A 20383-nucleotide genomic window follows, 5' to 3' on the forward strand; every position below is an offset into this window, starting at 1 on the left:
AGCAACTTCTTCACACATTTAGAATGGCAAAAGGTCATGAGAAATTTTAAATCTCAATAAATCAACTGAAGTTTCCAAGCCTCAGTAAAGAGGAGATCATTTGAGGTCCGCATAGACCACAAAACAGGGCATCTGCTTTATCTGTGTTTCTGTAAGTTACCAGAACCACACTAGAAAACCGTAAGAATGTGTGTATGTGTAGCACAATCTCTCCACATACACAACAGGGCTTTGGTGAACACAGTTGTGAGTCCTAAAAATGTACCAACCCAGGCTCATTGGAAATATGCACCACTGTTACACATTTCCAATGCCTGGGTTGAAATTTACAGTTGTGATTTTGGGTTTTGAATGTGGTTGTCTCTTCAATAAGTAACTGAAATGTAAGTGAATGTACACTACAGTATATTCCAAAGGTTTTTGGACATCTGCCGTTACATCCACATGAGCTTTGTTGATATTCCAGTCTTAATAGGTAAGGCGTAAAATGGAGTTAGCCCATACTTTAACAGCTATAACAATTTAAACTCTTCTGGAAGCCTTTCCTCAAGGTTTAGGAGTGTGTTTATGATGAAAATAGACTGGCATTTGTGAAGTCAGGAACTAATAGGAAAAGAATGCCTGACTCACAGCCTCTGCTTTAATTTATCCAAAAGGTGCTTAATTGGGTTGAGGTCAGGACTGTGAGCAGACCAGTCAGGTTCCTTCACATTAGACTTGCTTGCAGTCATGTTGGAACAGGAAGTAGACATCCCCAAACAGTTTTCCACAAAGTTGGGAACATGATATTGTCCGAAATGTCTTGGTGTGCTGAAGCTTTAAGAGTTTTTTTTGGAACTAAGAGGCCAAGCCTAATGCCTAAAAAGCAACCCCACACCATAATCTTCCCTCGACCAATCTATACACTTGATACAATGCAATCAGGCAAGTACTGTTCTCTTGGCAACTGCCATACCCAGATGTGATTGGCATAATTGGTCAATCCAGAAAACACATCTCTGCTGCTCTGAGTCCAGTGGCATCGGCTTCACATTCATTGCACTTGGTGATGTAGGCTTAGATGCAGCTGCTCAGCAATGGAAATCCCCTTAATAAAGCACTCTACACACTGTTCTCGATGTAATCTAAAGGCCACATTTAGATTGAAGATCTGTAGTTATTGACACTGCAGAAATTTAGCGAGTTTTACACACTACGAACTGTGCGCCTGTCTGTACAATGCTTAAATTTACTGGGCTCCAGAGAGCACGCCATTGTTTCACAAATATTTGTAGAAGCAGTCTGCATGCCTAGTGCTGGATTTTATTCACCAGTGGTCATGGACATGCACCAGAATTCAATGATCTGAAGGGGTCTCCTAGATCTTATAGAAATACACTGTAAATAACTATAAAAAAACCCTCAAATATTAATAATAAATTAATTAATTAATAAAACTCTCTATTTTGCTGCTGTTTGACCTCATTTTGCTGCATAAATGTGTGAATGTGGCCTTGGTGTGTTCCTATAGCAGTTCTGAACAGTCTGTTCTTGTGCAGGTGGGAGCAATGGACCTTAAACTCAACTTTTTGGTCAGCATATACACGGCACAAATGGGTATCCCACGATCAGAAACCGAAGCTCTTTTGGGCTTCAAAATCGCGTACCCTGCTCCTCCCTACCACAGCCCTGATGAGAAGAGTGAGAAAGTGCCGGATGAGGATGAGAACAAAGGCAAGAGCCCATCTCCCATCAACCCCGGACCCAACGGGACTCTGACTGAAAGCCAGTGTCGGCCTTCTACCTCTTGGCACCAGCAGGATGAGCATCCCCTCAGCGTGCCTCTCTGGAACAACAGTCGAGGAGTGTCACCTATTGGTACCGACGACCCTTCACTGTACCGCCTACCACCTCCGCCATTTCACGAGAGCACGGACAACAGCCGTTCACGCAGGTCAAGGAGACCCGTCCAGCAGCAGGCGGCTGTCGAAAGTGACACATCCCTCTCCATTCCCTCAGTGGACCATGAGGAGCTAGATCGCTCTTTTAGCGGCTTTAGCATTTCCCAGGCCAGGGAAGAGGATTACGTGCCTCCGGTAAGTCTGGGGCCTTTTGGTGGAGGCGGCGGGATGCTGTGCACCCGTATCAGGCCATATCTAGCAGAGGGTGAATCTGATACAGACTCTGACCTGTATACGCCGGGAGCACCATCCCCTCTCTCGTTTACAGGGGAGGGAACTTTTGGGGACAGAATGTGGCCTGGAATGAAGTAGTTTGCTGGACAAATTTCCTGGATGTAGCTGATGGATGTTTTAACTTGTCATACAAATGTGTGAGTGATTACAGACTCACGCAGCAGGAGCTGTGAAGAATGAATTCCAAAGATTTTGATGTAAAGAAAAAAAAACTTCAAACACGGAAGCTGAAGGTGTGTGGATTCACAAGTGAAAAAGATTGCGTGTATTTAATTACTGGCATGGATAAAATCAAACAAGGCACCTTTTCTTTATTAGTTTGAGTAGTCACTACAGCTAATGCCGTATTAAATGCATTTTAATAACTTAGAACTATCATTTTGAATCAAAATATATTTATTTATTTACTTTGTCTTTTTCTGAAATGTGTTATGAGACTGTTATGAAAACAAGTAGTTAATCAGGGCATGTGTTCGTTGAATTAACTTTTAGTTTAAAGGGTTTACTTTGGAGAAAATTGTTTCAGCCAAAGAAAAAGATGACAGAAAGCTGAGCATGCCTTACAGGTACTTTACCCTCTTACATTTCTTATCTGTAGGATGGAAAAATTATTAAATATTTTATAGCCACATTTAAAGTCAAAGCACTTGCAGAGAGAGACATACTGTACTTTAGGAAATAATAAAAATTGCAGAAACCTTGGGGATGGTCATTGGAGAAATACTCATGCTATTGTATGCAATCAGTTTTAATTTCCTAGAACTGGTAACTTGCACTATGATAACATACTTTATGCTGTAGTGAAGAAGGCACTGAATAATTATCAGACCTAAAAATACATTAACTGCATGGCATGTTTACGGAATATAGCTTGTTGACAACTTAATTGAGATTACGGCAGAAAGAAATCACATAAAGGACAAAGGAATTGGAAAAATATCAAATGTATTTATTTGTTTTGTTTTGTCAAGTTAGCTTTACTTTGAAAGGATTTGTTTGTACAGGTGTCCTATATGGGCAAAAGACCACGTACAGTACATCTGAAGATATGTCACTTTTTTAATAAAAAAGAGAAACATTATATCTAAATGTGGTTTACATAACAAAACAGACATTACCATGTTAAAAGGCAAATATTTTTCAAAGCTGTATTTCAAAGCACTGTTTAAACATTGCAATATTAGGCTGCACCCTGTAAGGAAATAAAGTTGGTCTTATCTCTACTGGCCTGTCTGCTTTTTTTTGGTTTATCTGTTTAGATTTTTCATGGTCCTATGCAATAGTTACATATATACATGCATGCAAAACTTTTATTGTCTGTTTTGAATCATGTTGAATATGGAAGATCCATCTGTATTCAGTAAGTCCATGTTGTCTGTTGCCCAGCAGTAAGACAGCAGCCCTACCACAGTCACAAGACTCAATGCGAACACTGACCGCAGCAGGAAAACACACTGTAAGAGATTAAAACAGAGTTTGTTCAGGGTCTAAACGGTTAGGTTGTGTAATATAATGAACTGTTAAAGGTCTGCAAAGTATCAAAGCTCAAAGAGCATGACAAATGGAGTAAATGTCTGCAAAAAGAAAGAACCACTTAAATCCCTGAAAGGAAATGTCAGTAATTTCAATCTTAATTTCTTCACAGGCCTATATAGGTTTTTTTTTTTTTTTAATTTGCAACTTTCTTCTTTGGCTCTCTGTGAAGGCGGTCACACTTTTTTCCCTCTCCCTCCCATATCTCTCCTGGCTGGCTCCTCTTGTCTTATCTTATTCTATCTCTGAGGCTCTCCTTTCCCTGCTGTCCAAACAAATAAGCAATTATGGATTTGATCAACTGGTCTCTGAACGCAATTGACGGCATCTTCTCGACGAGAAGTCTAGGTTCAGGGGAACCGAACTGTCCTGCAGGAACGTTTGCTGCTGGATACATGATGCACGGGTGGGAGAAGTGGTGGGTAGTGTGCCTGGCCGCTCTGTCCCTGGAGGATATTGAAGATATCTATGTATTTGGAACTTTGATAACAGGGTTTCTGCAGGGTTTCAACTAATCTTTTATGCAAACTAGGCTCAGGCGGAGCCTTGGGGTATCGACAATTGATGAAAATGGTCAGTGCGGCTCAAAACCCCGAAAACCTGGCCGGCTGGATTAAAACGGTGGTGAGCAGAGTTGTTACAAACCAGACTGTGGCTATAGACTGCAAACAGGAAAACATCAGGGTGAAACTAGCAACTTTTTGATGAGATTTGGACGGACCTGGAGACCAGTGATGAACATTTGATATCTGCTAAATTGGCAGATATTGACCTAAATTTGAAAAATCTTCTCTCCAATTCTTCTTTCCACTTCTCTCTCCATATTTGCTAAAAGGGTTTGTAACAAACCAAGGCTTCATCATCATAATGGTGTTGCACCGACAGCCTAGTGGGCAATGCTCCAACATATAGCACAACATGATTTGTGTATCCCAAGTTTGAGTCTGGTCTCACAGACCATTCCTAACACGTCCCCATTCTTGCTCCAATTTCGCTTCCTGTCAACATATACTGTCCAATCAGAATAAAGGCAAACGCCTTTGCATAATATCTGTCTATGTGACCCTCAAAAACTACAATTGGATCTGAGGCCTGGAAGAGTTTTTTGGTCTGCATGTAAAGAAGACACTTTTTATTGTGCTGTGAAAGCAGATCTGTTTAGCAAATGCTTTTATATGACAAGGACTTGAAGCAACACAATCACGCAGCAAACTTTTTTCTTTTGGATGAATTTGTGCAACATATGTTCGAAAGCATACACCAACTATTATTTAACTACCCTCATGTCGTTCCAAATCTGAGAAACCTTTGTTAATCTTCAGAGTATAAATTAATTAGTTATCACTCGATTGAATGGGCGTTATCAGTGGTTATCAGCTGATAGATATGGGCCAGTAGGGGCCTTTTGCGCCTACTGGTAGGCTCAGAAGGCTGTTCTCATCATCCACATGGTTAATCAGCTGTACTAATAGAGAAGACTCCAGATGCAGATCTGTTTTTATTCTACTGTTAACAGTTGGGGTAGGGGTAGATGTTAAAAAAAATACAATTGATGGGAAATTTAATAAATAATATAAATAATTCTCATTAACTATAAGTTCTTGAATGATCCATTTCAGATAATGTGAGAAAATGGGTGATGGTGCAGTTTAAAGTATGATAAATGTTGTGTTTTTTGACCTTGGATGGATGTAAACGTATTGTGGGAGAAAACCTTCAGTGCTGATTTACTGCACAGGCTGATTAAATGCAGTAAATTGCATTGTACGTGAATAATGGCAATCTCAGACCCTTCATTGCTGTTTATATGATGAATGTCTGCACATTTTCTACATTATTTGCTGTAAATGAACTCTGTTGTTATGTATTTCTGCCCTTGAAACGCTAATATTTTTATGCTTATGAGCACAAAAAAAACTTTTATCAAACCTGTGCCCAGATTAAAAATTGAACTAAAACGTGACCTTTTTTGATGTTGTGTTGAGAGGTTTTATTTTTGGCCAAACTCTTTCTTTTTTAATCTTTCAGTTCAATGTTTACCTTACTTCTCCTGGGCGGTTCGTTCAGCTGCTTGTCTGCCTTTTGTAAACCTTTTATTAAAACTTTGTGCCTTCCTGTGTACAAGCGTCTCTCATGTGGTTCATCAGAATCACTTTGGTCCTGAAACACGTGAAGAGCCAGTAAGACAGTGACATTTTACAATAACTTAATTACTTTGTGCTATGTTTTAAGATCTCACCTTTATCCTTAGGGCACTGGAAGTGTCATCTTCTGTGTATGATTCCTGTTCACTGCTGCATGGCAATGTCAAAAACTAATTTACATATCTGAAACATGAGTCGTATTTAAAGCTTAATTAAATTTATCTTACCTCTCATTGTCTTCCTCGTTTTGAGAATCTTGACGCAGCCCATACAGACCTTTCTGACTTCTGTCTGTTACTGTTCATAGAGGAAATTACATCATTACATTTTGTTTAACACATCTTTTATGCAAACATTTGAACGTTTTGATTTATATCTAATATGTGTGTATACATACAGTTGAAGCCCCCCTGAATTATTAGCCCCCCTTTGATTTGTTTTTTTCTTTTTTAAATATTTCCCAAAGGATGTTTAGCAGAGCAAGGAAATTTTCACTGTATGTCTGATAGTATTTTTTCTTCTGGAGAAAGTCTTATTTGTTTAACTTCAATTAGAATTAAAGCAGTTTTTATATTTTTTATGAACTATTTTAAGATCAAAATTATTTGTTATACAATAACTTGCCTAATTACCCTAACCTGCCCAGTTAACTTAATTAACCTAGTTAAGCCTTTAAATGTCACTTTAAGCTGTATAGAAGTGTCTCAAAAAATATCTAGTATAACTTATTTACTATCATCAAGGCAAAGATAAAATAAATCAGTTATTAGAAAGGATTTATTAAAATTATTACTAATTATTGACTTCAACTGTATGTTATAAAACTCTGAGGTCTTTATGATTTTTAAAACTTTAAAATCTTTCTTTTAAATGTTGAAATATGATTTATTCTTGAAATTTTAGTCTTCAGTGTCACTTGATCTTTTATCCTTCAATTTCAATGATGAAAACACATCTGCTGCTTAATGTAGAAGTAACTACCAAATATAATGCAAATATAAGCATTAGTTGCTTTCCCCAAACACTATACTTACCCTCATGTTTTTCTTTACCAGACTCTTCATAGAATTTGTTTAACGCTTCAGTTCTTTCTTGTTGCATTTCTCTCTCTATTTCCATTTTCAACTTCTCCAAGAAATCATCCTCATCATCAAGGATCGTCTTCCTTGAGTCTGTTTTATAAAAATCTTCTTCGCCAATACCGTAATCGTATTCGTCAAGCATCACGTTGTCCTCATCCTTCAGAAGTCCACTGATATTTTCTAAAGTGTCTGAAACTTGTTTGTTGTTGTCATTGTTGCTTTGGTTTTGGAATGAACTGGATTCTGAAGGATGCGGCTCATACATGCAACATTTTGTGTTAAGATCCTCCTCACTGCTGTGAAAACGGCAACATCATGCACATAAATCAAATTCATGAGCTCATTGCACTAAACTGACTAAAGATATGTGTTATACAAAACATGTTATTTACATTTTCAATGTCAAAACTTTGGAATCCGTCTTACCTGTCACTTTCCTCCTCATACAGAGAGTATTTTGGCTCCAAACAAAATGTCACTAGGTGGCTTCGATCTGTTGTTGTGAGAGCATTATACAAGCTGTTAATTGCTTTTTTTATTAATCTATGATATTAATTATGTGATAATTAAAGGATTAGTTCACCCAAAAATGAAAATTATGTTAGTAATTACTCACCCTCATGTACTTAAGTTCCAATCCACTAAGACCTTCTTTCATATTTGGAACATAAATCAATATGTTTTAGATAAAATTGAAGAGATGTGTCTTTCATCAAAGACAGAAAAGAAACCAAATATTCAAGACATTCAAAGTCCAGAAAAGAACCATACAACATTGTTGAAACGTTTCATGCGACTTCAGGGGTTTAGTCCCAATCATACGAAGCTCCAAGAGCAATTTTTATGTGCCAACAAAACTCAGTAAAAACTATTTTGTTGTCGTTTGTCTTACATCAGATCATAGATTAGTATGAGCATTATGACACCTGCATGTCATGCTGCTGACTTTAATGGTAATGATTTGAATTTGCCTCTTGTCATTAGCGTTCTTGGAGCTTCGCATGATTACAGCTGAACTACTGAAGTCAGATAAAATGTTTTGACAATGAAATGTTTTTGGTTCCTCTTCTGGAATTTGAAAGTCTTGGGACTGTTGCTATCTATGGAGGATGAGGGAGCTCTTGGATTTCATTTAAAATATCTTAAGTCTCAGGGGATTGGAATGACATGACGAGTGGACACATTTTCAATTTCTGGGTGGACTTTAAGAGTAATCTGCAGTTCTATTGTGTGTCGCTTTAAATGTACAAGCTCAATAAGACAGGAAAGTTGACAAAAAAGATTAAAACATTAGGTGCAAATGGGAATGTGTTTCCCTCATCTACTTGCAATCTGATCAATCAAAACACATCTTCATACAGGGGCCTTTATAATGTAACAAATAAACATCTACCTCTGTTTTCCTCGCCTTCAACAGTGTCGTAGTATTTGTTAAATGCTTTAATTCTTTCTTTTTCTTTCTCCCAGTCTCTTTCGGACCCCTCATCTTCATTCTCCAGATCTTCCAGGAGACTGTCCTCTTCATCACAGAGCACTTCTTCCCCATTAATGTCCCAGTCATATTCATCAAACTTCAGGTTGTCCTCGTCCATCACAGACCAAAATGTTCCAGGTAACAAAACGGTAATGTCTTCACTGTTATCTTTTGGTTTGCTGGCCTCTGATGAATCTAACTTACTACTGCTGGTTTCAGTTGAGTGTCTCTCAGGTGAACCTTCCTTTTTAGACCCTGGATGAATGCTTGAGGAAATTACATCACATCTCTCTGGATTCTGACTATCTGTGACCAGCACATCCCCTACTTCAAGCTCAACATCTGTTGGGAAATCCTCAATGAAGGTGTGCTCTTGTTTCAGGAGAGTTGGCTTGTTTTTGTCTGTTTGGAATGGCAAATCAGGTTTTTCATCTTGGATTTTGCAGTAGTCGACATCGCTGCTGATATCGCCAACATATTCAGGCTGCTCTTTCTTGTAGGAATCATTGGAACTAAATTGGACCATTTCAGCAATCTCAAAATCAGAACTTTCCCCAGCATTCAAAATCACACTGCTATAATCGTCATCTCTAAAACTGTCCTGCTTTGCTTGGAACAAAATGTCATCAGATTTCCTAGATGTGGTCGTCTTATACAGATCCTCATTCTTGACAAATGCAAGCACATCTGCATGATCCACACTTACATCTTCAGCTTCTTTTCTTAAAGTTACAGCTTGGTAACTCAGCGTTAGTTCTTCCATTTTCTTCATCTCACCTGACCAACCTAAGCCATCATCTAGCTTGGTGTCCATAGTTTGACCTTCACCACTGTCTCCACTATCACTTCGAGACAGATCAGAGGGAAATTCTGCTAAGCCTTCCTCTTCTCTCTCTAGATCGTCTTCTGTAAACTCTTTCAGTTCATCCCCAGACTGACCGTCCATTGATTCTACACAGTCTTGCAATGTTGAACTAAGACAGTAGAGCTTAAGATCTTGATCCTCAGTGCTTTTCTGCTCCACCGTGTTCTCTTCTGATGCTGAGCTCTCATTTTCATGTTCATCCACCATCTGGTAGGACAATAGATGGGAAGTGGTCTCCTTATGAGAGCTCATTGTATCCAAATCAAGTAGAGTTCCTTTTTGAAGGGCCATTTTCTGCACATTGTCATCTTCAGCTTGATGGATATCATCGAATCCATCATTTCTGCATCCCTTATCACGCAAGCTTAATTGCTGGTCTTGGGTCGGTGTCTTATTTTCATCTGAGTTGCTGTCGTCCCATGAACCACCAAGCGTAGATCCTGGCTTCATGCATTGCTCATCTAATGAGAAGTTGCTATTGTTCTCTGAGCGGTTTTTAATTTCCTCTTCTCTATTTTTACACTCCAAATCTAAGTCAAACTCAGTTCCACTGTACTCTCGGTTATTTCTTTCATCGTCCTTCATATCTGGTGCATTTTGAGGTGTGTTTATGCTGTGTTCTGTTGTGGTGTCGTCATCAGAGTGTAAATGTTCCCTATTTTTACTCTCTAAATCTACTTCAGAGTCAGATTCTCTGGATTCTTGATCACTGTTGTTGTCATCCTCCATATCTGGTGCATTTTGAGGTGATTTTAAATTGTTTGCTGCTTCGGTGTCATAATCAGTGTGTAAATGTTCCCTTTTTTCAAACTCTAAATCTGATTCAGAGTCCAATTCACTGGATTCTTGGTTACAGTTGTTGTCATCCTCCATATCTGGTGCTTTTTGAGGTGTGTTTACATTGTTTGCTGCTCTGGTTTTGTCATCAGAGTGTAAATGTTCCCTATTTTTACTCTCTAAATCTACTTCACACTCCGATTCACTGGATTCTTGGTTACTGTTGTTGTCATCCTTCATATCTGGTGCGTTTTGAGGTCTGTTTATGCTGTGTTCTGTTGTGGTGTCATCATCAGAGTGCAAATGTTCCCTATTTTTACTCTCTAAATCTACTTCAGACTCTGATTCTCTGGATTCTTGGTTCCTGTTGTTGTCGTCGTCCTCCATATCTGCCGCATTTTGAGGTGTGTTTATGTTGTTTGCTGCTGCGGTGTCGTCATCTTCTTCAGAGTCACTTTCACTGGATTCTCTGTTACTGTTCTCGTCGTCCTCAATATCTGGCGTATCTTCAGATACATCAACGCTGTGTGCCATTGCAATGTCTTCATCAAAATGTAGATGCTCAAAGTTTGACTCTGTTTTAAAAAGCAGGTATATGCACAGTTTACTATTTATCAGAAACGTTTGTTTATCAGAAAGTTTACAGACAATTGTTTCAATCATAAAAAACAGCACAATCCAATTCAACATACAGAGTGGAAAAAACACTTGTGAAAATTCAGTTCTTTATATTAACCGAGGCCATATTTTTGGGGATTTTTAAAAAAAGAATATGATTCTTGAGTTAAAATATTTGTAGAATAAAAACATTTAGTTGTAGATGTATTTAACTGCACAAATAGCTACAAAGTGAAAAGAGTTCAAATCTTACCTGAGAATGCATCCGTCAGAAAATCTGCAATGTTTTGGTCCATGTTTTTTAAAATTTAATTTCTTCTCGTACAGAAAAAATCTGATACAGACATGACAGACACTCCACTCAATGTTCCACCACTTGACAAAATGAGAGTGTGATGCTCACCGCTTGGTGACATCGCTTCCTGTTTAAACAGTGCCATGATAACAAGAACATGAACACATTAACATGTAACAAAAAATTTACACTTGCATATAAACACTGTTAAATATAAGAATCAAAGGTTAAATAAATATATTTTAGCCTATACTAACTTGATAAATTACATCTTACTAAATAGTTAGTGTGTGCGTGTGTGTGCTTCTGCAGGAACTGCAGGCTTGTATGACATTTTCTAGGTTGTGGTTTGCAAAGTTTAACCGCAGCACATTGCCTCTAAATTGATGCATCCTTGTTATGAGTTGCACGGTAATTTTATTCAGAGCATTTCTGCGTATTTCCGTCAGACAGTTTAGTATGTGTTTTTAAAATGAGCAAGAGATTTTTCTACAGCTACTACGGTGCTGCAAATTTGTGTAGTCGGTTTTATAGCATGAATTATTTATTGACATTACAGAGTCAGAGAACACAAGAGACTTGCTACTTGTCCTGTTCACAACAGGGTAAGGGACTAGCATAAAAAAAAAGATTTAAATGGGAATTAAATCAATGTACACATCAGATTTCAAAATTAGAAAACAATTTCCATACGTGATTTATTTCTCTTCAGAAATTAGAACTGACTAAAAAATAGTAGAAAGTGTACATGTTTATCAGCTATTGTCAGATTAATATCATTAGCTGCAAAGTATCCGAAAGAGTTTTTATTGCTTCTTTAAGATTTTATATTGTGCTTCTGAACGTAACTTGTGAAATATGCTTTAAAATCTGCTCTTTTTAAGATCACTAAAAATAGAACCAAGCAATGACCTCGAAATGTAGGAAATTATTAGTTGTTCTATAGATTGTTGATTGTTATATATATTTATGAATCCAACTGCTCATTAACGCAATTTTCTAATCAGCCAATCACATGGCAGCATTTAGGCATGTAGACATGGTCAAGACAACCTGCTGCAGTTCAAACCGAGCATCAGAATGGGGAAGAAAGGTGATTTAAGTGACTTTGAATGTGACATGGTTGTAGGAGTCAGACGGGCTGGTCTGAGTATTTCAGAAACTGCAGATCTACTGGGATTTTCAGGCACAACAATCTCTAGGGTTTACAGAGAATGGTTTGAAAAGAGAAAATATCAAGTGAGCGGCAGTTCTGTGGGCGCAAATGCCTTGTTGATGCCAGAGGTCAGAGGAAAATGGCTAGACTGGCTCGAGCTGATAAAAAAACAACAGTAACTCAAATAACCACTCGTTACAACCAAGGTATTCAGAAGAGCATCTCTGAATGCACAACTCATCGAATCTTGAGGCGGATGGGCTACAGCTGCAGAAGATCACATCGGGTCCCACTCCTGTCAGCTAAAAACAGGAATCTGGGGCTACAGTTCGCACAGGCTCACCAAAATTAAACAATAGAAGATTGGAAAAACGTTGCCTGGTCTGATGAGTCTCTATTTCTGCTGCAACATTCGGATGGTAGGGTCAGAATTTGGCGTCAACAACATAAAAGCATGGATCCATCCTGCCTTCAATGGTTCAGGCTGGTGGTGGGGATGTAATGTTGTAGGTGATATTTTCTTGGCTCACTTTGGGCCCATTAGTACCCATTGAGCATCGTGTCAATGCCACAGCCTACTTGAGTATTGTTGCTGACCATGTCCATCCCTTTATGACCACAGTGTACCCATCTTCTGATGTCTACTTCCAGCAGGATAATGCGCCATGTCATAAAGCGCGAATCATCTCAGACTGGTTTCTTGAACATGACAATGAGTTCACTGTACTCAAATGGTCTCCACAGTCACCAGAGCTCAATCCAATAGAGCACCTTTGGGATGTAGTGAAACGGGAAATCTGCAGCAGCTGCATGATGCTTTCATGTCAATATGGACCAAAATCTCTGAGGAATATTTCCAGTACCTTGTTGAATCAATGCCACGAAGGATTAAGACAGTTCTGAAGGCAAAAGGGGGTCCAACCCGCTACTAGTAAGGTGTACCTAATAAAGTGGCCGGTGAGTGTATATATGAGTGCAATATATATCATATCATACACTTTTAAACACTTAGTAAACACAACTCTTTTTTTCCCTGATATATATATATTTAAAAATAAAAGTTCTTTATTGACATTGATTGTTCCATTAATAATATGTTATATATATATAATATCTTTCTTTTGCACAAAATGCTCTTTATAGTGAAAAGTGTTCTTAAGAGATATATCTTTCACACAAGCAAAAGGTCTTTTAAGAACAGTTCACATTTAGGGAATCAAAACTATTAAAATATAAAATGTTTTCTTTGTCAATACAATACCCATCCAAGTAGTAACAGTCCTATGTAGCAATAAATGATCACAGTATCAGGCTGATAATTATATTAAATTAGTATCTGTATACTTTGTAAGTCGTATTCACAGATATGCATCATTTTACAGTTCATGGCGCAGGAGGTAGCGATGGTTTGCTTTTAATTCCACCTCTACTGGAAAGTGGTCACTGACTTCCAAAGCCTGTACAAAGAAACAGAAATAAATGAAGCTTTTTACTTACTCTTTAAAAAATTTAATAGAGCAGAATAATTATTTACCTCTTCCTCAGAGAGATTGAATTCCTGTTTGAAGTTGAACGGTTGAGCAGATTCCGGAACTATCCCAGAAATAAGCTCTTTTCCATGAATAATAATCCTTGAGAGGGTTTTCAGAAAGATTGAACAGAAGGGTTATCAAATATTTATTGGCATGCCATTGTGAAATTGTGCAGTATTATAAAATAAATGATATATACAATATGCTAACTGGATTTCAGACTCAGAGCTGTAGGAATGAGTCCCAAGACCTGAAAATAATGTTTTATTTGCCCGCAAGTCAGATTTTTTTTTAAAGGTCTTGCTCAAAACTGTCTCACTAGTGCTTTTTAGATGTCTAGAAAGTTTTGTTTGCTTATAAGCCCCTCAAAAGGGATTACAGACTAAAACTCATTTATGGTTAGTCCATTTCTTCTTGTTTTCAATTTATAGAATTAAAAATATCCAGGCCATCAGAAAGTCACATCAAGCAAAGTTAATTCTCCACATACTTCCTGTGAAAAATGTCTTGCTCAATTAAACATCACTTGGGAAATATTTGCCCTTAAAGTAAATCAAAACAGTTTTTCAAACTTGTTTATTGAATAATTTTGAGACAATTTTGATGAAATGTTTTTTTAATTGACTTGCTGATTTTTGGTTTATGGCTTTATATTGGTTTAAGGTTTTTTTTTTTGTTGTTGAGCAAGACTTATCCTTATGGAAAACATGAATGAGAAAATACAATTTTAACCAGTGCTGCTGAAGAAGTGATTGTGCATTAATGCAATCCTCGGATTTGGCCTAATGTCATCATTGCAGCGCTCTGTTGTCTGTGTAGTGGTTACTGTGTAGGTTTGCTGTACCTGTCATAAGCGCAGCGTGTTTTTTCACGCACTGTAGTGTCTTGTTCATCTCTGATCAACCAGTGGAACTTTGGGTCACTCCTGAGACGCACGTTTTTTAGCCCTTTATTAGTGACGTAGTTGCAGGCGGCATTTAAGTCCCCCAGAAACATCACATTCTAGATAAGAAACATACAAACATACACAGAAGCCACCAGAAATTAGTACAATTGCAACAATTCTAACAAAAAAAAATTAACACTACGGTGTAAAAATGAAAAAGTTAGGGAAAAATATAAACACAATTTTATTATGGGGAAAAATTAACAGGGCCGTTTAAAATATAAAACTTATTTTCATTTGTAGTTTGAGATTTTATTTTATTTTATTTCTTATTTTTTGCAGATGTTAGGTGAACACACTATTTTGCTAATGAATATAACTATTTAATAACACTGTTTGAATTAATGCTACAATATTGTCCATATTCAATAAGGAATTGATAAAAATCTGTTAATAAATTTTACTGGTCACTGTATACAATCTAATATATTGTATACATATGTACAGTTGAAGTCCAAATGATTAGCCCTCTTGTGAAACTTTAGTTTTTCAAAATTTCGCAAGTGGTGTTTAACAAAGCAAGGACATTTTTCTGTTATATTTGAAGAGTGCCATCTGAAATTTCCATAGAAAATGAACCTTTTTCTCAGCCTCTTGTGTTTATGTTGAGTCATTTAACTATTTAAAGACCATGAGAAGGACTTCTTCGGTGCCATAAAAGTGAAATTACTGAACTCATTAATTTTTTTATCTAGAGAAAGTATTATTTCTTTTTGTTAGGCTGGAAATGAAACTTTTTTCAAATTTTTGAATATATATATATATTAGAATTAATATTATTAACCCCATTAAGAAATTATCTTATTTAATTGGCTACAGAACAAACCATTGTTATACAATAACTTTTCTAATTAACCTAACTTACCTAGTTAACCTGATTAACCAAGTTAAGCCTGTAAACTGTCCTTAACGCTGAATACTAGTGTCTTGCAAAATAACTAGTAAAATATGATGTATTGCCATCATAGCAAAGACAAAAGAAATTAGTTTTTAATACTGCACTGTAAAAAAAATTCTTCCTGACTTAATTTTTTTAGTTGACTCAAATTAACTTTTCTAGTTATCCCAACTTAGATTAAGCAAACTGACTAAAAATATTAAGTTAAACTTTTTATAACTTAAAAAATGTTGTTGAAACCTGATTAAAATAAGTTATTATAATATTTCATATTAAAATAAGTTAAATCAACATAAAAAGATGTGTTGTCTTGACTTTTTGTCATTACATTTTTTTACAGTGTGTATTTTAAAAATATGTAAAAATAAAATAATTTTTTTTTAAAAAGTGCCACTTGGGAAATCTTTGAAAAAGAATAAAACAGGAGGGCTAATAATTTTTCCTTCATCTGCACATATTATAGATAAAATGTGTTTGCTGTACCTCAGTTTTCCATTTCTTTTTGACGGTTTGAAAGACCTCATACAGTGAATCCATCTCTTTCATTGCAGTCTTAGGAGAGGTGTGCTGACCAATCAGGACAAAGTTCTTCACCACTGTAAGAAGACACAACCAATCAGATCAAACATTCGCATGCTGTTTTATTCTGCTGGTTTTATAAGACGTACAGGTTGTTGGAGAGCGGATCCATATGATGAAGGGCTCTCTGGAAAAGACTTCTGATGCGCTTTCATTGACCTCTGGGTGCTCGTATTGCTCTTGCACCTGTAGCATGTCTTTTCTGTCAACACACAACATTCAGGTATGTTCACTTTCCTTTTATTGTGTATACAAATCTGTGCATATTTTAAAATTATTAATTTTTTTACCTGTAAATGTACACATACTGCTCTTTATATGTTTTCTTCCCCAATCTTTTACTCTCTAAATGGGAGTAAATGTGAGATTTGTCGAATCTGGAGGAAGGAACGGGAAAACAATGTGTTGGATGTTCTATATTCATAGTAAGACGCATCAGTGGAAAAATCAGGGTTAAGTCTCTTGCTAAAATAATAATAATAAAATCATTTTTAATTCTTGAAATAAAATAAGTATTACCTAAATAAAATTAGCATGTGAATATGGAGCACATCATGCTTTACAAATGTGTTCGCTTAACCCTTTAACTGCCCCACCAAGAAAAAACATTTAGAATGCATTTCTTAAATCCTAAAGTTGCTAGTTAAAACACTCAATACGTTTTTTTTCATCACATCCCATAATTTCTAAAATATCAGCCTCTACTAAATGGTTGATATGTCTGTATCAAAATAAATATTACATAAAAATAAAACATTTTTGAACACTAAATCATCTTTATTTTTTGAAGTGCGCCATAAAATATTTCAGATTCTCATTTAACCTGCTTTCTTGTTTTTTTTTTTTTTTTTTTTTTTTTTTTTACAATAAACCTAAAATCAAGTGTAGTAATGCAGCAAAATTATGTTTGTTTAACCGTGTGTGTAAGTGTGTAGTGTAAACCATTATTTAAAACAGTCAATCTTTAAATGACTTTAACAGTCATTATTTAAAACAGTCAAAATATGGTCAACCATTTGGTAGAGCAGGCAGTTAAGTTCATCTTCCTCACATTATAATAATTTAATTCTGGCCATATTGTAAGATTTGGTTCATTTGTTGCTAAATCAAAAAAGGCAATTAATTATTTCAACATGGGTAAATAACAAGTGACTAAATCAATGAATGAATCTTTAAATTGTGACCATGATTTATTAAAAAGAGCGAAGAAGTGAATGATCTTATAGGATGATTTTTCTTTTTTTTTTTTAAAAAAGCCAATTGCTCACCAAGGATGCATGAATTTAATTTAAAAAATCAGTATAAACTTTTGAAATCTTATTACAATTTCAAATAACCTTACCTAATTTTGCAGTAACACTTATTTTGATGGTTCATTTGAGTATTAATAGACTATCTGCTTAATATCCGTTGATACTGCTCCTTCAACCGACATTTAACTGACTATAAGAAACTTTGCAAGTACATGTCATCTTACACTAGCCCTAACCCCAACCCTAACCTAACAGTCTACTTATAATCTAGTGACCATTCTTGCAGTACCTCATTTGAATTTAAATGTACTACATTTCTATTCCTAAAGACATGAAGTGACCAAACTCTTATTTTATTTTGTATGTATTAATAAAACGCGATAAAATGGTTTTAAACCAAAATGTATTGTCCATATTCATTAATTAATTAATTTAAAATATATATAAATAAAAAATATATATATATATAAAAATAAATAAATAAATAAATATATATATATATATATATATATATATATATATATATATATATATATATATATATATATATATATATATATGTGTGTGTGAATAAAGGCAACGTATTTTGGTGCATTTAAACACCAAACATATTTAGAAATTGAAAGTTATTCAATTAAATTCAAGCAATATATATATATATATATATATATATATATATATATATATATATATATATATATATATATATATATATATATATATATATATATATATATATATTATTTTAAAAGGAAGTGTACTTATTTATGTTACACACTGCATACATGTATACACAACTAATTGAAACTAATATAAGTAATATTTACCTGTTCAGATTCATCAACAGTGCAGAAATGGCTTCACCTCTAGAATCTCGAACCTCCTGAATCAAACTCAGGTCACAGCGAGAAATAATCTAGAAATGTACAAAACGCTTATAGAAATTCCAGCATTTAAGAAAAACTTAATTTGCTATCTCAAATTACACTTGTACCTTTGTCAAAATCTCCATAACTCTCTTATTGCTGGCCTTTGCTTCTCCATAGCTTTGGATGTTGAAGGCACAGATCTTCAGAGAAATGACACAAGTCCACAAACACAGTCCAACAAAACACACCAGAAGAGGCGACCTCATTGATCACAACCTCTGGAAATACACGATCATAAGATGAAACATCACAATACTGGATACAGTATTAAGCAAATATGAAAATGTCTTTAGCTAAACCTCAGGCTTATACAACAGTGTCATATTGTGCATGTTTTGAACTGAATTTCCAGTTTTGAGTCATTTTCAGCTCCAATTCATTCATCAAAAAGTGTGTTATTATTCTAAGTATATCAAGAAAATGCATTACCGCAAAAGCATATGAAATGACTCACCCTGTAAGATGCCTGTCAAGCTTTTCTGAGTGATATAGAGCTGTAGTGGATGTTTTTTCATTGGTCTCTGGTTATCTCTACACAGGAAACCATGGTGCAAAGTTGTGTTGGGCAAGAGGAGGGGCAGTGTGTGAATGTGTTTAAATGAGCTGCGTCAGAACTCCAGTAGTGTGCAGGTCAGTCTGGAACACTAAAGAGAGTCACCTGTCATGACAATGTGCTTTTCAGCCATTCAACAGGACGGTATTGTCGTTTTATCCTCAGTGTGTGCTGCGAACTAAAAGAAGTGCACACTCCTATCTGGAAATCCTCTTTTAGTGAAACAAAGACACGGCTCAAAATATAGATACAGTTTAATACTTATGGCAAAATACAAAGCAAACAAAGGGAAATTGTTCAAGACTTACAATTGTGCTTGAACACTGGAATGTACCGTTTTTTTAAATCATAAATGTCATAAATGGTACAATTTATGTATGGGATACAGATTTAGATATTAGGGCATTACATCACCTTTGGTTTGTAATATGTTTTTACACAGGTTTGGTCCCTTTTATGGAAGCTTGTTTCACAGAAAAATTAACAAAAAAAAGGTAATTGCGAGTTTATATCCCACATTCTGATTTATTAAATCCGAATTGTGACTTTCTATCATGGAATATCATGATGTAAACTTCATAATTATGATTTAATCAGGAGGAAAAATGTAGAAATTGCAAAACAAAGGCAGAATTGCTAGATATATTTGCAATTGTAAAGAGATAAAGGTTATTTCTAAAAAGTCAAAGTCAGAATTTGCAAGAAATGAAGTCAGATTTCGAAGAAAAAAAAATCTCAGTTGTGAGAATCAGAATCACAAAAAATCTGATAAATCCAGAATTATGAGGGGAAAAAAAACATCATTCTCAGGCCCATAGCCAGGGGGGTTCGGGTGGTTCGACAGACCCTCTTTCCTTCACTGACAAAGTCCAGAATTTGAGCTCATTTATTCGATTTTTGACTGCTGTGCCATCATAAATTGTGAAAATTCTAGATAGAAAAAGGCTTTAAAACAAATGAAATTTTTAACTGAGGAAAGTTGAGTTGGTCAGTTTTTATTTGCCCATAGGCTACAGTTTTTATTTTAAAACAAAATCAGTTCATTTTTTAAATGATGGATGATGATAAATTTGTATTTAAATTTACTTTGTATTTGGATTAACTTACATTTTAAATCCTTACAATTGGATATTGTAATATAATGGACACCTTTCTGTTAACGCAACAGCAAGCCCTGATGGTTGGCATGATTACAGCTAAAAAGATGATCTTACTTTATTAGAAATCTCCAAAGGCTCCCTGTTATAAGAGATGGTTGAACGAGTTGCTTTATGTCATTCAGATGGAACAACTATGTCTAAGCTGAAACCACATGGGGACCTATCTTAAGACTCTTGGGAATTTAGCATTTTAATTTTGTAAACCTTCATCTTTATTTTAGCTAGAATAAAAGCAGTTTTCAAAATTATTAGCCCCTTTAAGCTATTTTTTTTTCCAATAGTCTACAGAACAAACCATTGTGCAATAGCTTGCCTAATTACCCTATCCTGCCTAGTTGACCTAATTCACCTAGTTAAGCATAAGTATATTTGTTTTAATAAAAACAAGTTAAGATGTGTCCACCTGCCGGCGCAA

The 20383-nt window shown here is 35.6% G+C and overlaps 3 protein-coding genes across 7 annotated transcripts in view; 1 reads left to right on the forward strand and 2 right to left on the reverse strand.

Moving 5' to 3' along the window:
- Window positions 1-3397, forward strand: part of kcnq2a (potassium voltage-gated channel, KQT-like subfamily, member 2a) — a 50727-nt gene extending 47330 nt beyond the window's left edge. For all 4 annotated transcript variants that reach the window (XM_056463579.1, XM_056463581.1, XM_056463580.1 and 1 more), the window contains one exon: window positions 1539-3397. In XM_056463579.1, the coding sequence (XP_056319554.1) occupies window positions 1539-2252 (714 nt within the window). In that variant the 3' untranslated portion in view covers window positions 2253-3397. The remainder of the gene's footprint in view (window positions 1-1538) is intronic.
- si:dkey-183p4.10 (myb-like protein X) lies at window positions 3220-11079 on the reverse strand. 2 transcript variants are annotated; one of them, XM_056463578.1, is made up of 8 exons: window positions 10921-11079; window positions 8327-10624; window positions 7360-7426; window positions 6886-7226; window positions 6079-6148; window positions 5947-6001; window positions 5748-5867; window positions 3220-3628 (listed from the first exon to the last, which is right to left on the reverse strand). In XM_056463578.1, exons 1-8 carry the CDS (start codon window positions 10961-10963, stop codon window positions 3485-3487), a joined length of 3138 nt encoding a protein of 1045 aa, XP_056319553.1. In that variant the 5' UTR covers window positions 10964-11079; the 3' UTR covers window positions 3220-3484. The 2 variants fall into 2 exon arrangements, with proteins under 2 accessions (XP_056319553.1, XP_056319552.1); XM_056463577.1 differs by having other exon boundaries at window positions 6886-7229; window positions 10921-11078.
- Window positions 11080-13335: 2256 nt separating this feature from the next.
- dnase1l1l (deoxyribonuclease I-like 1-like) lies at window positions 13336-18879 on the reverse strand. Its single transcript, XM_056463584.1, has 9 exons — window positions 18710-18879; window positions 18321-18473; window positions 18154-18242; window positions 16364-16450; window positions 16163-16275; window positions 15978-16090; window positions 14495-14652; window positions 13653-13749; window positions 13336-13575 (listed from the first exon to the last, which is right to left on the reverse strand). The coding sequence occupies exons 2-9, from the start codon at window positions 18459-18461 to the stop codon at window positions 13495-13497; spliced, it is 879 nt and encodes a 292-aa protein (XP_056319559.1). The 5' UTR covers window positions 18462-18473; window positions 18710-18879; the 3' UTR covers window positions 13336-13494.
- Window positions 18880-20383: the final 1504 nt, after the last annotated feature.

This window comes from Danio aesculapii, chromosome 8 (genome assembly GCF_903798145.1).
Source record: "Danio aesculapii chromosome 8, fDanAes4.1, whole genome shotgun sequence".
Lineage (NCBI taxonomy): Eukaryota > Metazoa > Chordata > Actinopteri > Cypriniformes > Danionidae > Danio > Danio aesculapii.

What these genes read in the sequence shown, in the direction of transcription:
- si:dkey-183p4.10 (XM_056463577.1), bottom strand. Translation starts at nt 10,963, where the DNA reads ATGGACCAAAACATTGCAGATTTTCTGACGGATGCATTCTCAG. An exon ending in TCTGACGGATGCATTCTCAG is followed by an intron (nt 10,625 to 10,920) that starts GTAAGATTTGAA and finishes TTTTTAAAACAG; the next exon opens with AGTCAAACTTTGAGCATCTA. An exon ending in AACCGCCCAGGAGAAGTAAG is followed by an intron (nt 3,629 to 5,747) that starts GTAAACATTGAA and finishes AATCTCTTACAG; the next exon opens with TGTGTTTTCCTGCTGCGGTC.
- dnase1l1l (XM_056463584.1), bottom strand. Translation starts at nt 18,461, where the DNA reads ATGAGGTCGCCTCTTCTGGTGTGTTTTGTTGGACTGTGTTTGTGGACT. An exon ending in GATCCGCTCTCCAACAACCT is followed by an intron (nt 16,091 to 16,162) that starts GTACGTCTTATA and finishes GTCTTCTTACAG; the next exon opens with TGGTGAAGAACTTTGTCCTG. An exon ending in TCAATCTCTCTGAGGAAGAG is followed by an intron (nt 13,576 to 13,652) that starts GTAAATAATTAT and finishes TTCTTTGTACAG; the next exon opens with GCTTTGGAAGTCAGTGACCA.